We start from the raw sequence: 12049 nt of genomic DNA, 5'->3' as shown, positions 1-12049 counted from the left end.
ATAAAATTAATAACCATACATGTAAGTGTCAGTCTAATAAACTAAGTATGGAATTTTATCAGCTACTGTTTCATAAGTGTGAAATCATAATAATTATCGATGATTATCTTTAATTACACGTCTCGTAATATTTTAATTTAATTGAACTAAAATGACCTCATGATTATGAGAGTTTTTAAATTCATCAAATTAACGCAATTTGTTATTACATACTGCATTTTACGTCATTTTTGTACTATACTATACGACAGCAATTTTGCTAAATACTGATAAGACGTTAAAAATAATTATTCTAAATTATATACACTGACATTTTACAACCATCTTATAATTTTCAGATAACTTCTCACATTATCTCAAATGTTCATATGTTTACAACAAATATTAGTTTTTATCAAAACTATACATAAGTTTTATGGTAGTATATTAATTATGTATTTAAATTCAAACTGTAATTATTGAACGAAAAATATTCGTTTTATCGGAAAGTGATAATAATTATGTGTTTTGTCTTTGACTCATACTGATAACAACTCAAAAGGACACCCAAAGTTAAGGTTCAAAATTTTTATGATCAGTAATTTGGTGTTAAACATTTATAATTATGTGCTTACAAATTATAAAATTAATCATAGTGCAAAATATAAACTTCAATATCATAAAATTGACGACGAGACATTGGGGAATAATACTTCCTGGGTAACATAAAACTTAATCCTGTAAATAAATGATCAAATTCTGCTCAAGGATAATAAAACAAATTTCAAAAATGTTTTAAAATTTAATACAAACTTTGTACAATCCAACATTTTTACAATAGTCGTATACTTTTAAAGTAAAAAATTGTTATTTCTAAATGGCGATTTAGAAACAAATTGCCAATAGATCGAATATAAACTTATTATTATAAATTCCTGTTTGTTAAAACTACAACAGACGCCTACGCGTCAGGCAACCAGACTTTCAAGGGTAATTTGAGCAATGCGCTATTCAAAAATGCTTTGAAGTGCTTGGCTATAGCTGCATTAGCTGCAGGCTTCATTTCAGCAATGATTTCATTGGCATTAGAGTTTAAAAACTGATTCATGGCTTCACCTACAAAAGAAAAATGTCCATTCCATAGGTAGACAGAAATCAGCGACAACTTACCTATGATATTGCCATGATTTATAACATCACGCACTCTAAATCTACTCTTTTGTAGCTTAAAATCGATAAACAATTTTTCTATCCTCATGTAACGAGTGTTTGATTTGTCTTTGAATTCTTTCCCATATATTTTGGCAGCTGCATCCACGTCGACTAAAATTTTAAACTATTAGTAAAAATGGCAAATAAACATTAGCAATTAAACTTTTAGATAGTTTCTGTTTTCATTATGTCTTTTATAAGACTTTTACTTTGGAGTTTAACCCAGAGAAATAACTTATTGTAAAATTAAAGGGACCACTGCGTTGCAAAATTGTTTCAGATGAAGGTCTTCGGCTACGAGAAATGATTAGGAAAACTGTTTGCTGTATGTACCTCAAATTATTTCATCTGCACTTAAAAAACCAAACAGGAATGTAATGTTGAATTGGGTAATAATTTTAGCGACAAATAATTTCTAATTTCCTAATTGTTCAAACATTCAAATTAAATACTTAAGGTATGTCAAGTTCTGAACCGAATTTTTATTAGCTTGATTTTTGAGGTGAGTTGCGTCAGACCAAGACAAAAATGCTTACCAAAAATAGCCCAAAAGTCTCCTTTCGACCTCACGGGGAACAAAAGAACGTTCCCACTTACTTCATACTTTCCTTTAATTTCAACTCTAGGCAGTTTGAATCCCAATTCAATGTTGTAGTTGACAATGTCCGCTCTGAAACAGGATAGTTTCAAAATTGTGTGTCATAACTCAAAATAATAATGACCATCATTTACTATGTTATGATAATGTTACGTGAGGTGTTTAGCATGTACTTTATTGTATTAGAATTCGCGTGAAGTACGGAGCGTGTAGTAAAATATCGAAACTGTCTCTGTAATCAAATTAGTATTCAATAGCAAATGATGTCCTTGACATGCAAACACAATCGATTGCTTCATTTATCCAGTGAATCAAAATGTGGAAATACAGCGTTTTTATTGCAAACTCATTTTATTTGTCATCGGTAGAGGATTTGGTAGTTGAACCCGAAAGTTATCCAAACAAATCTATCATTTCGTCACTTTCAAATAAATAGTTTGAATGTTATGTCTCACTTTATTTTGTTTATTGTGTAGTTGCTGCCACCAGCAGCCGTGACATTGTGGAACAAAGCGCGGATCCGGAAAGCTCCTTGACCATTTTCCATTACAAGCCGGTCTATTTTTAATGGGTCTATGCTGGGCACGTTGATGTCCTGTATTCCATTTAATAAATAAGGCCTTAGATGATTAAAAGTGTGCTCTAGACATTTGTTGATTTCTGGATCTGACTTGTAACAGGGAATGATGTATTCAGCTGGAAATTAAAGAGAATAAATAAGATGGTTGCACAAAAAATACGAAACAAACGTCTAATATTACCTATGGTATTAAACATGAAAAAGTTATATTGGATAATGATATTTTTAAATATGGCGAAACATATGATTTTTTTTTTATTCTCAAGTATTTTATTTCTAAATGTTGAATCGTGATGTGCTCATGTGGCTCAAGATGTAATAAATTAATGGCATAAAGTTTTTTGAGTAAAATTTTCTTCGGCTTTGAGTTTTCAAAATTCGATATGTGTAGGTTTCGTTAAAAAAATTATTTAATATTGATGAAAAAAGAATTAAATTAAAATCTTACGACGAAAAAAAAATGAAATAAGTATGTACTGCTTTGTGCCAATAAAAACTTTTGGACTATCCAAATATATATCATCCTTCTCTATAATTTTTTTTCATTCACGGTCATGAAAAATTAACCATATTTTTCTAGAGAATGATCAGTAAATGAGCGTACGTTAAAAACGACGTGTTCTAGTTTATTTCAGAAATTCACAAACATAATATATCTCGATGTTATGCCGGATCTTACTTGTCATCCTTGTCTTGGATGACTAATCATTTAAGACCAGAAATAATTTATGAAAATTACAAATTTTTACAATGTCGTTTGTTTTCTTTGTACGAACAGGATATAAGGTTAATTCGCAATTCCTTTGTGCCTTAACCGAAACGTCGTTTTGAATGTATGGTTTGGTTTCATTGCTGATGAATTTCCTAGAAAGTAATGGCTAATTTTAATTACGCGTTGTCAGTTTTCTTAGGTTGAAGACAGCGTAATATTTCTGAAGCCATTGTTAAGTTTCATTAATGCCAGCAACTTTCTAAAACATTATTTTGTATATGTGTATATTTTGTATGCATAAATAACATTTATTTTTTCACTTATTAGGAATTATCCAAAATGTTTAATCCCATAAAACTTGAAAAATGTATATCAACCTTACTTATTAGAAACTCGCGAATTTTTGCCCGGGGACTTACTTTTTCTTTTTGCAGGGATAAAATTTTATATGCAAAGTTTAAGCAAAATTGGTCATCAATGAAAGTTCGTGGGTCTAGAGGTACAGGCTTTCTATAAATGAATATAGGGTCAAACCAAGTAATGGAAACGTGCCGCCTCTTACTTTGTATGGATTTTATTAAATGTCCTAGGACTCACGACAAATACTAGACGCATCTGTAACTAACTGGTTACTTAAATGGTTCATATCTTATTAAAAAAATAAAAATGATTCATTACAGTAAAAACAAACAAATTTATTGCGGTTAAAAATCACAGTAACTGTTGAAAATCTTCACCATTTTGCGATATTGCGTCTTTTGGTCAAAGAAACCATTCCTAGTTTTATAGCCGAAAGTCTGATCTCCACGGAATGTTCGCAGTGTTAAGCGTGAGTAAATGATTGTTGCTTCCTAAGTACATTAAGACACATTTATCCAGATTTAATGGGATTAGCCAATTTTGACACCATTCTTTCACAGAGTGCAGATCCAATTGCAGGGAGCTGTGATCAGTTAGCGGATTGGCATAGATTTTGCAATTAACAGCATAGAATACGTGATCCGATTTAATCTACAAGGTAAGATCAGCAATATAAGACAAAAATAACGCAGGGCTTAAAACTGATCCTTGCGGAACTCCTGAGTACACGAAATGCTCAGTAGAAACGCAAGAACCAATGCGTACGGAAAAAGTTCTAGCGGTTAAAAACGCAATGATCCATTCTAATAAACGGCCTCGGATTCCAATATATTCTAATTTATAAAATAATTTATTCTGCGGGACGCGATCGAAAGCTTTAGCAAAGTCCAAGTAGACAATGTCAACAAAACTGCCTTCATCAAGAGATGCGGATCACTGATTAACACACTGAAGAAGACAGGTCACTGTTGATCTGTGAGATAAAAATCCATGTTAGGTGGAAGGGATAACGTTATTTTCCAGTAAAAAATTTACCAAATATTTGACAATAATTCTTTCCATAATTTTGCCACACACAAAGGTCAAGCTTATGGGACGATAATTGGCTGCTTCTGTTTTGTCGCCTTTCTTAAACATTGCTGTGGCATGAGCCTTTTTCCAAAGAGAGGGAAGACGCGTAGTAGTTAAAGAAAGATGAAAAATGTGCGAGAGAGGCTTACTTAGTGTTCTAGCACAGCTACGTAATATGAAAGAAGACAAGTTATCAGGTCCAGGAGAAGAAGCAGAATCAAGACGGCATAACTCTTCATAAACAATGTCTTCGGGAAATTCAATAGTATCTTATCAAAGAAGTTTGCAGATTCTGCTCAAGTCGTCTCAAATCGTCAACAACTTCCTTAGATAATGAAGGTCTTCCAAGAGATTTCCTTTTGTCGACACTGCCAGTGCGAACAAATCTTGTGATTACATCTCTGATGTGAGTCTCTAACCATGTTTCATGAATGATCAAATCAGGGTATTTGGCCAGATATTCTTGCATACAAGCGGTTACAGAATACACTAACTCTCCGTTTACGAATGTCCCATTGCGATAATAAAACATAACAATGAAAGTGTCTTTCAACAGAATAAATCATCTTCACGGTCTTCGCTTCCTAGCACAAAAACAGAATTTTCGTACCAAGCATCAAGAGTTTTGAAAACGACTTACGAAACGTTAAAACAATATAAACGATGACTTTAAATGACGGGTTACAAATGACACTAATGACAAGTGAGATCTAACATAATGAGACATAATTTCAGAGAAGCGGGATTTTTGAAATCCATGGTCAACTTCGTCCTGAGAATCATTTATAAAAACCCTGTATTTATGGTAATAAATATTTCATGAGATACTCAATTTTAGAAGGACACAGTAATGAATTGTTACATTTTTCACTAAAGTGTCTTTATCTGATGAGTCTTATTGCTTTACCAAGGTAAAATATGGTGTTTTATCATCTGAAATTTGTTATTAGTCCCCTAATTTAGAATTTTAGCTAGGAGTGAGTTAAGTAATCAAAGAGAAAATAATTTTAGCAATGTTCTAGTTATATTGAAACCAAATTTGGTTTTGATTGTATGTGTTGGACAAAATTTTTTGTTTTAAATCCTTCGTGGTATAATTACTGAGGGAGAGGTAACCAGTGCTGGCGACAATATTGCGATCGATTTGTATGTTTAGAAGTGTACGAGTACATCTAAAAGTAATGTTTTCACGTCATAGTCAAAATTCATTTTTGAAAAGCACTTTGCCACACTTAAAAATTGCTAAAACCAAACTGATATACTTTTGAATTGAAATTCACCCACACAAGTCACATGACGATATATTTTTCGCAGTTTCAGTTCTTGAAGTAGTTTTTTTTATTAAGATAACTATATTTATTTCAGTTACAACAGTTTAGATCAGCAAAACACGAATCCAGCTCTATTTCTGAAACCAATGTTTTTTTTTTAATTTAAGTGAGCTTTCAAGCCGTGGCACAACCGATTTTGGGAGGTTAACCATTTTAGATTTGCAGTAGGCTATCTAGAGGTTTTGTGGCTCTAGACTTTTTTTCCATTTATTGTAGTTCTGAAGTACCAAAATAAAATCTAATCGTTCTTTTTGACGTGTAACTATAACAAAATATCTTTTAATTGTTTATATTATTTAAAAGAAAACTTTTTATTTCCCGAGCGTAAGCTAAGGACTTCTGTAGTAGGGTCCAGCTACTTTCTGGTTTTCCGATGTTTCATAATTCCTGGAATACGAAAAAGTAGGTATTGGGTTTCAGTTTTTCTGTGTCGATTTTTATTAGGCAAATAATCCCCGAAACTACTGAACCGATTGTTGTCAAATTTTACAGGTATTTGTATTTGTCTACTCAACCTCACCAACAATTTTATGGCGTCTCTTAATTTTTTTTTTTTAATAAACTGCATTTAAATTTTATAAAATAGCATACCCTTATACTTGTCGTTTACAAATCTGACTTGATTTTTTACAGTTTTTATACTAGACATCCAGATTTTCGTAAAAAAATCTAAATTGCAATATCACATGTTATCTTTATGAACTCTGTGGCTGCGCTGTGAAAATGTTGAATTACCACTGGCGCGAAGGTCACTAGTTTGATTGACCCATGGGTCACAATTTTTTTTTTTCATTTGACTGGTATCATCTATATTTTTTATTTTAATACTGCATGTGTACCGCATGTGTCCTTGCTGAAATAATGATCGGAACGTTTTGCAATGGGAAAATTCATTAGAAACAAGCACAGCCTTGCGCTTTATCAATGCATTCATAGTATTAGAGCAATTGTTTGATCCTCCACCCGATTTCCCCTCACTTCATCAGATGAAATATAATGAAGTTAGGAAAGTGTGTTTTCGTAATATATTGCGTTCGAATCAAAGGCATTAGCGGAGCATGGGTGATGAAAGTAGCTATGTAAGATACACTGCTGTATTCAGAAAAACAAGCTCTACAATAATCGCTAAAAAAATACAAACAATCATATTTTTACTTAGTAGGCGTAATTTATTGTTTTTAATGTATAGAGGTTATTACAAACAAAATTTTGCAAAATAAAATTTTATAATTTTAATGGAAAATAGAAAAACAACTTATGTCAAATGTTAAAAATGGAAGGAAGAGTCCAAGAGAAGAAGAAAGAAAAGTAGTACTTCATCAAACAAATTAGAGAAAGACCCATGAATGACAATAATGTGAAATTACAAATAACAGTGATGATCGCTAGAAAAAGAGGAAATAAGTGTAGATTCTCCTCATGTACTTATTGAATTTCAAATTTATGCAAGATTGGAATGATAAATAATATAGTAAAATTCTATTGTTGCAAGTCCCAGTGGAATATTTTGGGATGTTAAAAATAGAAGAAATATCTGTTCCCGTAAAAAGGCAGGAAATACACGCACTGGCCAAAGAAGGCGACCGGAAAGAGATTAATCATATCTTGCACACATAAGATGACCGGAAGAAAGACGTTTTTTCTCATGATTCAAGCTAAAAAGATGATAGTGTTTTAATCTTTATCTAAAAATAATCTTAGCTGTTTAGCGAACAGTAAACATTGAAATATCTTTGGGAGAGTTTCTTCAGTATCAATATATTTGATGTCAGTTTTATTCTTTTTACGATAGGTGTGTATGAAAAGTATGTACCTACCGTTAGTTAACCTACACCCTTTTGTTGTGTGAATTTGCAAAAATATTTCTTGAAACAATAAGAGAATAAATGTATGGTGAAATAATGTTACCGAAATTTATGCTAGATCTTGAAAACTCTCTTTTATTCCAAACATCTCTGCACTCGGAGAAAATTGATTGTGGTATGATGGTCAGGAAAAAGTATATAGATAATTCTATCAGAATAAAAAAAATCTTGGGCGCATCTTCAATGACACTTTAGAAGACATTGATTATTAAAAAGGGAAAAAAAGTTTTAGGCTTGTTTGTTAATTTTTATGACCCTTTGTGAACGGTTCAAATAAAGCATCTACATCAACAATAAAATTTAGATTTCCTGTTCGCTTTCTTTTCGTAGAACATTTTTTTCTTTCGAGTTTCTTTTTTTTCGTTGCTTTGGTTTTAAACATTTTATTGTTGGATTTTTTAAATGAATTAATGTTTTTCAACCGTATTTCATTCACTTAGAAATTATATCGCCCGGAAAAATGTCAATTGAGTTTTTTTTTATAGATTTAAACGTTGTGAGAAATCTATATTTTTGTGGTAATATTTCTAATGCGTTTGTAAAAAACTGTGTATTTTTAGAATAGAATTGTCCTTTAACTAACATCTCAATTTGTATTTTGAAATAAAAGTTTTGCAACGTTTTGTTAGATTGGTTTACTAAGCATTTTAACTAATTTATATTATCTTCATTTTAAAAATAATGAAAAAGTCATTTGAATCCACGTTATTTTGAAGGTCAAAACTGCAGCCGAATTCGACCATATTCAGTTGTCACATAACTAAAATTCAAATCAGTCAAAAAATAAAAGTCGCCAGATTATACCACACAACGAACTTTCATCTTCAGTGTGATATTTACTATAACAATTTAACCCGCCTCACATTTGCAATTTTGGGACCGATTCCCAAACGGTGTTTGTAGGTCGTCTTCCTGTGCACTAAGAGTAAATATTATCTAACAATGATAGTGAAAGTACGACACTGAGTAGACAACAATTATGCTTTCTCCGTTTGCCGGTATATCTGTAAATTGCGTGCAGGAAAAAGACAGCACCAAAGTACATCCAAGACGGAACTTGGTACACATTGAAAATCCGCGGAAATTATGTAACCGTTACATAACCGCAAAACGAGTCCGTGACATACCTCAAAGCAAAACCAAAAGATCTTTGTGAAGCAAGTTACGTTTTGATCATTTTACTGATTGAAATTTAAGGAACTGTGATGGTTAATGACGACTTATTATATCATAGAAGGAATATGCTACACGTAAATGTTACATCATCAATTATGAATACGCAATAAGTAACAATATTATTTATTGGAGGCGTTTGAAATAATGAGAAGGTATCAGAAAAATTACAAAATCTCGTGCAAACAGGAAGTATCTGCATGTTTAGTTAGAAATGGCTGTTTGAATTTCGAAATTCGTACTTAGAGTTTACATTAAGTAACGAGAATTGCACGCTACATTGACGTCACAGAGAAATGTTAAAGTTAGATTATTGTGTGACATTACACGTGATGATTATGAGAACTGGGCTTTCCTAACAAAAGCAGCAATTATTGAGTATTAGAAGAGTTTTTGTTCCTGGTTTTTGCTGTGAAATATTAATTTACTGTTACTGCAAGAGCTATTGCAAAAATTACAACAATTTTGAATGTTTGGAAATATCGACGTACTAACTTTACACGTTAAATTATAGTGTGCATTTTAAATGCGTTAGTTGTGTTTGAAACAATTTCTGAAAGACATTATAAAGAGAACTATTATGAGGAATTTCTTTGGTTTACTTTTAGTACTCCTATTTTTTAATTTTAAAAAATGTGGTTCCTTGAGATCAGCAAAAACGTGCCACAGTTCTTAAATTTTGACGATTATTTTCGAAATTAACTGAAGCAATAAATCATGATTACAATTTTTCTGCTCTATGTAATCAATTTTGAAATAATGGATTTTAGTAAAACAGCCTTAACTGATAAAAGTATATCAGTGAATTTTTGAGTAACTGTTGCTTAAGTATCTTGCGCTTGACCTCACATGTTGTACTTCAGACGGATGGAATTCAGTAAGATCAATATTTAATTATTTTATGGGCTGTTATATCATGTAATGAATACACAGCCGTAAACCGAATGTCAGAGATTGTTATAATTTATTTTCTATTACAAATCAAATATATTTACTTATTTATTTGTGAAATTACAAGGTTTTCAGATTTTATTTTGCAAACCAATGTCTATCTTATAACTGAAGAAATTTATACTTCCGCTCGAAGTACATATTTGTGAATATACATAAGATGGTATTACATTTACGTTTTTTATGTATGTGTATTTTTTGAACAATCAAGCAAAACCATGTGTTATAGTAAATTTAGACTTTTTTGGTATCTAAACATGTAGTAGATAATGATATCTGGGATGCAGAATTGTTATAAAATGGAAGTCGGTAAAAAATGGATAGTATCGAAGAAACTGAAGCTATTTTCACTTTATTACCTGGAAAAGAACATTTGAAACACCCTGTATTAAGAAAAAATATAGTCACAATTTAAAATATTATTCTGTAACATTTGAAATTTATGCACATGAGATTTTGGATATTAAATAAACAAATCCCTAAATTTGAAAGTTTAAAATTTAAACATTTAATTTTCAACGTCATAGAATTTTGTTCACTATAACATTGTTTTCCAGTCGGTTTCAGATCTTTAATAAATGCATGTAGTTTCAATAAATACTGTCCACAAAACTGAAAGTAAATACGCAGAATTATGACTAATGAATGTTAGTTACAGTTATCGGATATAATACAATAATTAAATCAACTCTCAACTGTACAAATTTTTCATTTTATTACGTCTTTTTAGATTTATTTGGTACAACGAATTACATAAAATTTAAATCTTTAATGTAAATAAGTATTTATAATTATTAATTACGCATAACACTAATGCAATTGTTAACATAATTTCTAATAACTTTATTACCGGTTTACCTTAGCAGTCACTTTTTCACGATTAAGGTAAAGCCTTCATAAAAAATTACTTACGTGTGGTAAAAGTCGTATTTTTCTCGTCAGCAGACACCACTTTTAATAAAACTACTAAAATATAAACTACAATCATCTTCATTTTTATCACAGAATAGAGTTACTTATTACACTTGAGACAGTTTAACGATTTATAACGTTATTGCTTGTTGAACATTATTTTGCATTTAGTTTCATGGAGAAAGCACGTGTACCTTTTAGTTTTATACGGGGGTTTAGTTTTGGTAGGGGTCTATATGAGCGGTAGCAGGACCTTTGCCGGCACATTATTTTGGTAGGGATACCCACAAAGAGTACCACCCATATGTTGCATGGTATTATGAACAATTTGTATGCATTGTGTAATGAGGATGTCAGAAAGAGTTTGTTGATGAAATCTCGCTAAGGTCATAATTGACTATTATCAAAGAGTTTATTGGTCTGGTCGAACTAATATTTAAAGGAAGTTTAATTGCTTTGTTTTTAGATTACATCGATGTTGTTGCGTGTTTTCAATTTATATATTTTGAAGACGTAAACAGTTACAATTTTGAAGTTTCTGCAAAAATTAATGTTAAAAGTCTTGCAGCACGTGCATTTTTATCAATTTCAAATTTCAAGGTTTCAGATGACCAATGTTTTGTTATTGTGACTGTTTATTTTTGTTATACGAGTGTGTTATTATTTGGTGATAAACTATTAAATGAATTTTACGAAAACATCGAACGACGACAGTTTTGTGGCTTTTGAAATAAAGATTTTTTACTTAAAAAATAAAGAAGTACACGAGGCTTATGTTTGCTTACGTCTGCTTCAACCGGAGTGAAGGTTGTTAGTTGATGTTAGAAGACGCCGGCGCCTACTTATATTCTTGTTTATAAAACAGTCCAAATGTTGATAAAATTTTGTTAACAATTTTATCTCAGAAATTCTCTTAATATGTAAAAAATGTGATCGTTAAGCCACAAAAGGCTAATGAATTAAGTGTACTTTTAAATAAAATGGACGTGACAATTACTTCAGAGACAATAAGAAAAAGTAGTTGTAGTTAGTTCGAGGCCATACAACGCCAATTATTAATAACAAAACCTTGCAGATTTATTAATTATTGTGCTATTGCCTCACTAAACCTAAACTGTGTTATGCATACTCTGTACTCCCATACTTAAAGTTTTGGCAGTAAGGGAACATAATACACTGCCAGACAAAAAACTTGGACCCTTGAATTTTTTGTTTACTTACATATCCTCGAACTTTTGAAAAAAATATTCCAAAAAGCAAATAATTAATGTATTTATTTTTTTTATTGTTTAAATTTTATTCTAT

General features: G+C 31.1%; 1 protein-coding gene across 1 annotated transcript; it reads right to left on the bottom strand.

Moving 5' to 3' along the window:
* Positions 1 to 768: 768 nt before the first annotated feature.
* On the bottom strand, positions 769 to 10949 carry LOC135119361 (protein takeout-like). Its single transcript, XM_064043775.1, has 5 exons — positions 10745 to 10949; positions 2245 to 2485; positions 1728 to 1861; positions 1150 to 1302; positions 769 to 1095 (listed from the first exon to the last, which is right to left on the bottom strand). Exons 1-5 carry the CDS (start codon positions 10824 to 10826, stop codon positions 941 to 943), a joined length of 765 nt encoding a protein of 254 aa, XP_063899845.1. The 5' UTR covers positions 10827 to 10949; the 3' UTR covers positions 769 to 940.
* Between the last annotated feature and the right edge of the window lie 1100 nt (positions 10950 to 12049).

Source organism: Zophobas morio, unplaced genomic scaffold (genome assembly GCF_036711695.1).
Source record: "Zophobas morio isolate AGI-343-1 ecotype UQ-CSIRO unplaced genomic scaffold, CSIRO_AGI_Zmor_V1 ptg000005l, whole genome shotgun sequence".
NCBI classification, from domain to species: Eukaryota; Metazoa; Arthropoda; class Insecta; order Coleoptera; family Tenebrionidae; genus Zophobas; species Zophobas morio.
The sequence above is the reverse complement of the archived record's forward strand: the minus strand, read 5'-3'. Positions and strand labels throughout refer to the sequence as shown.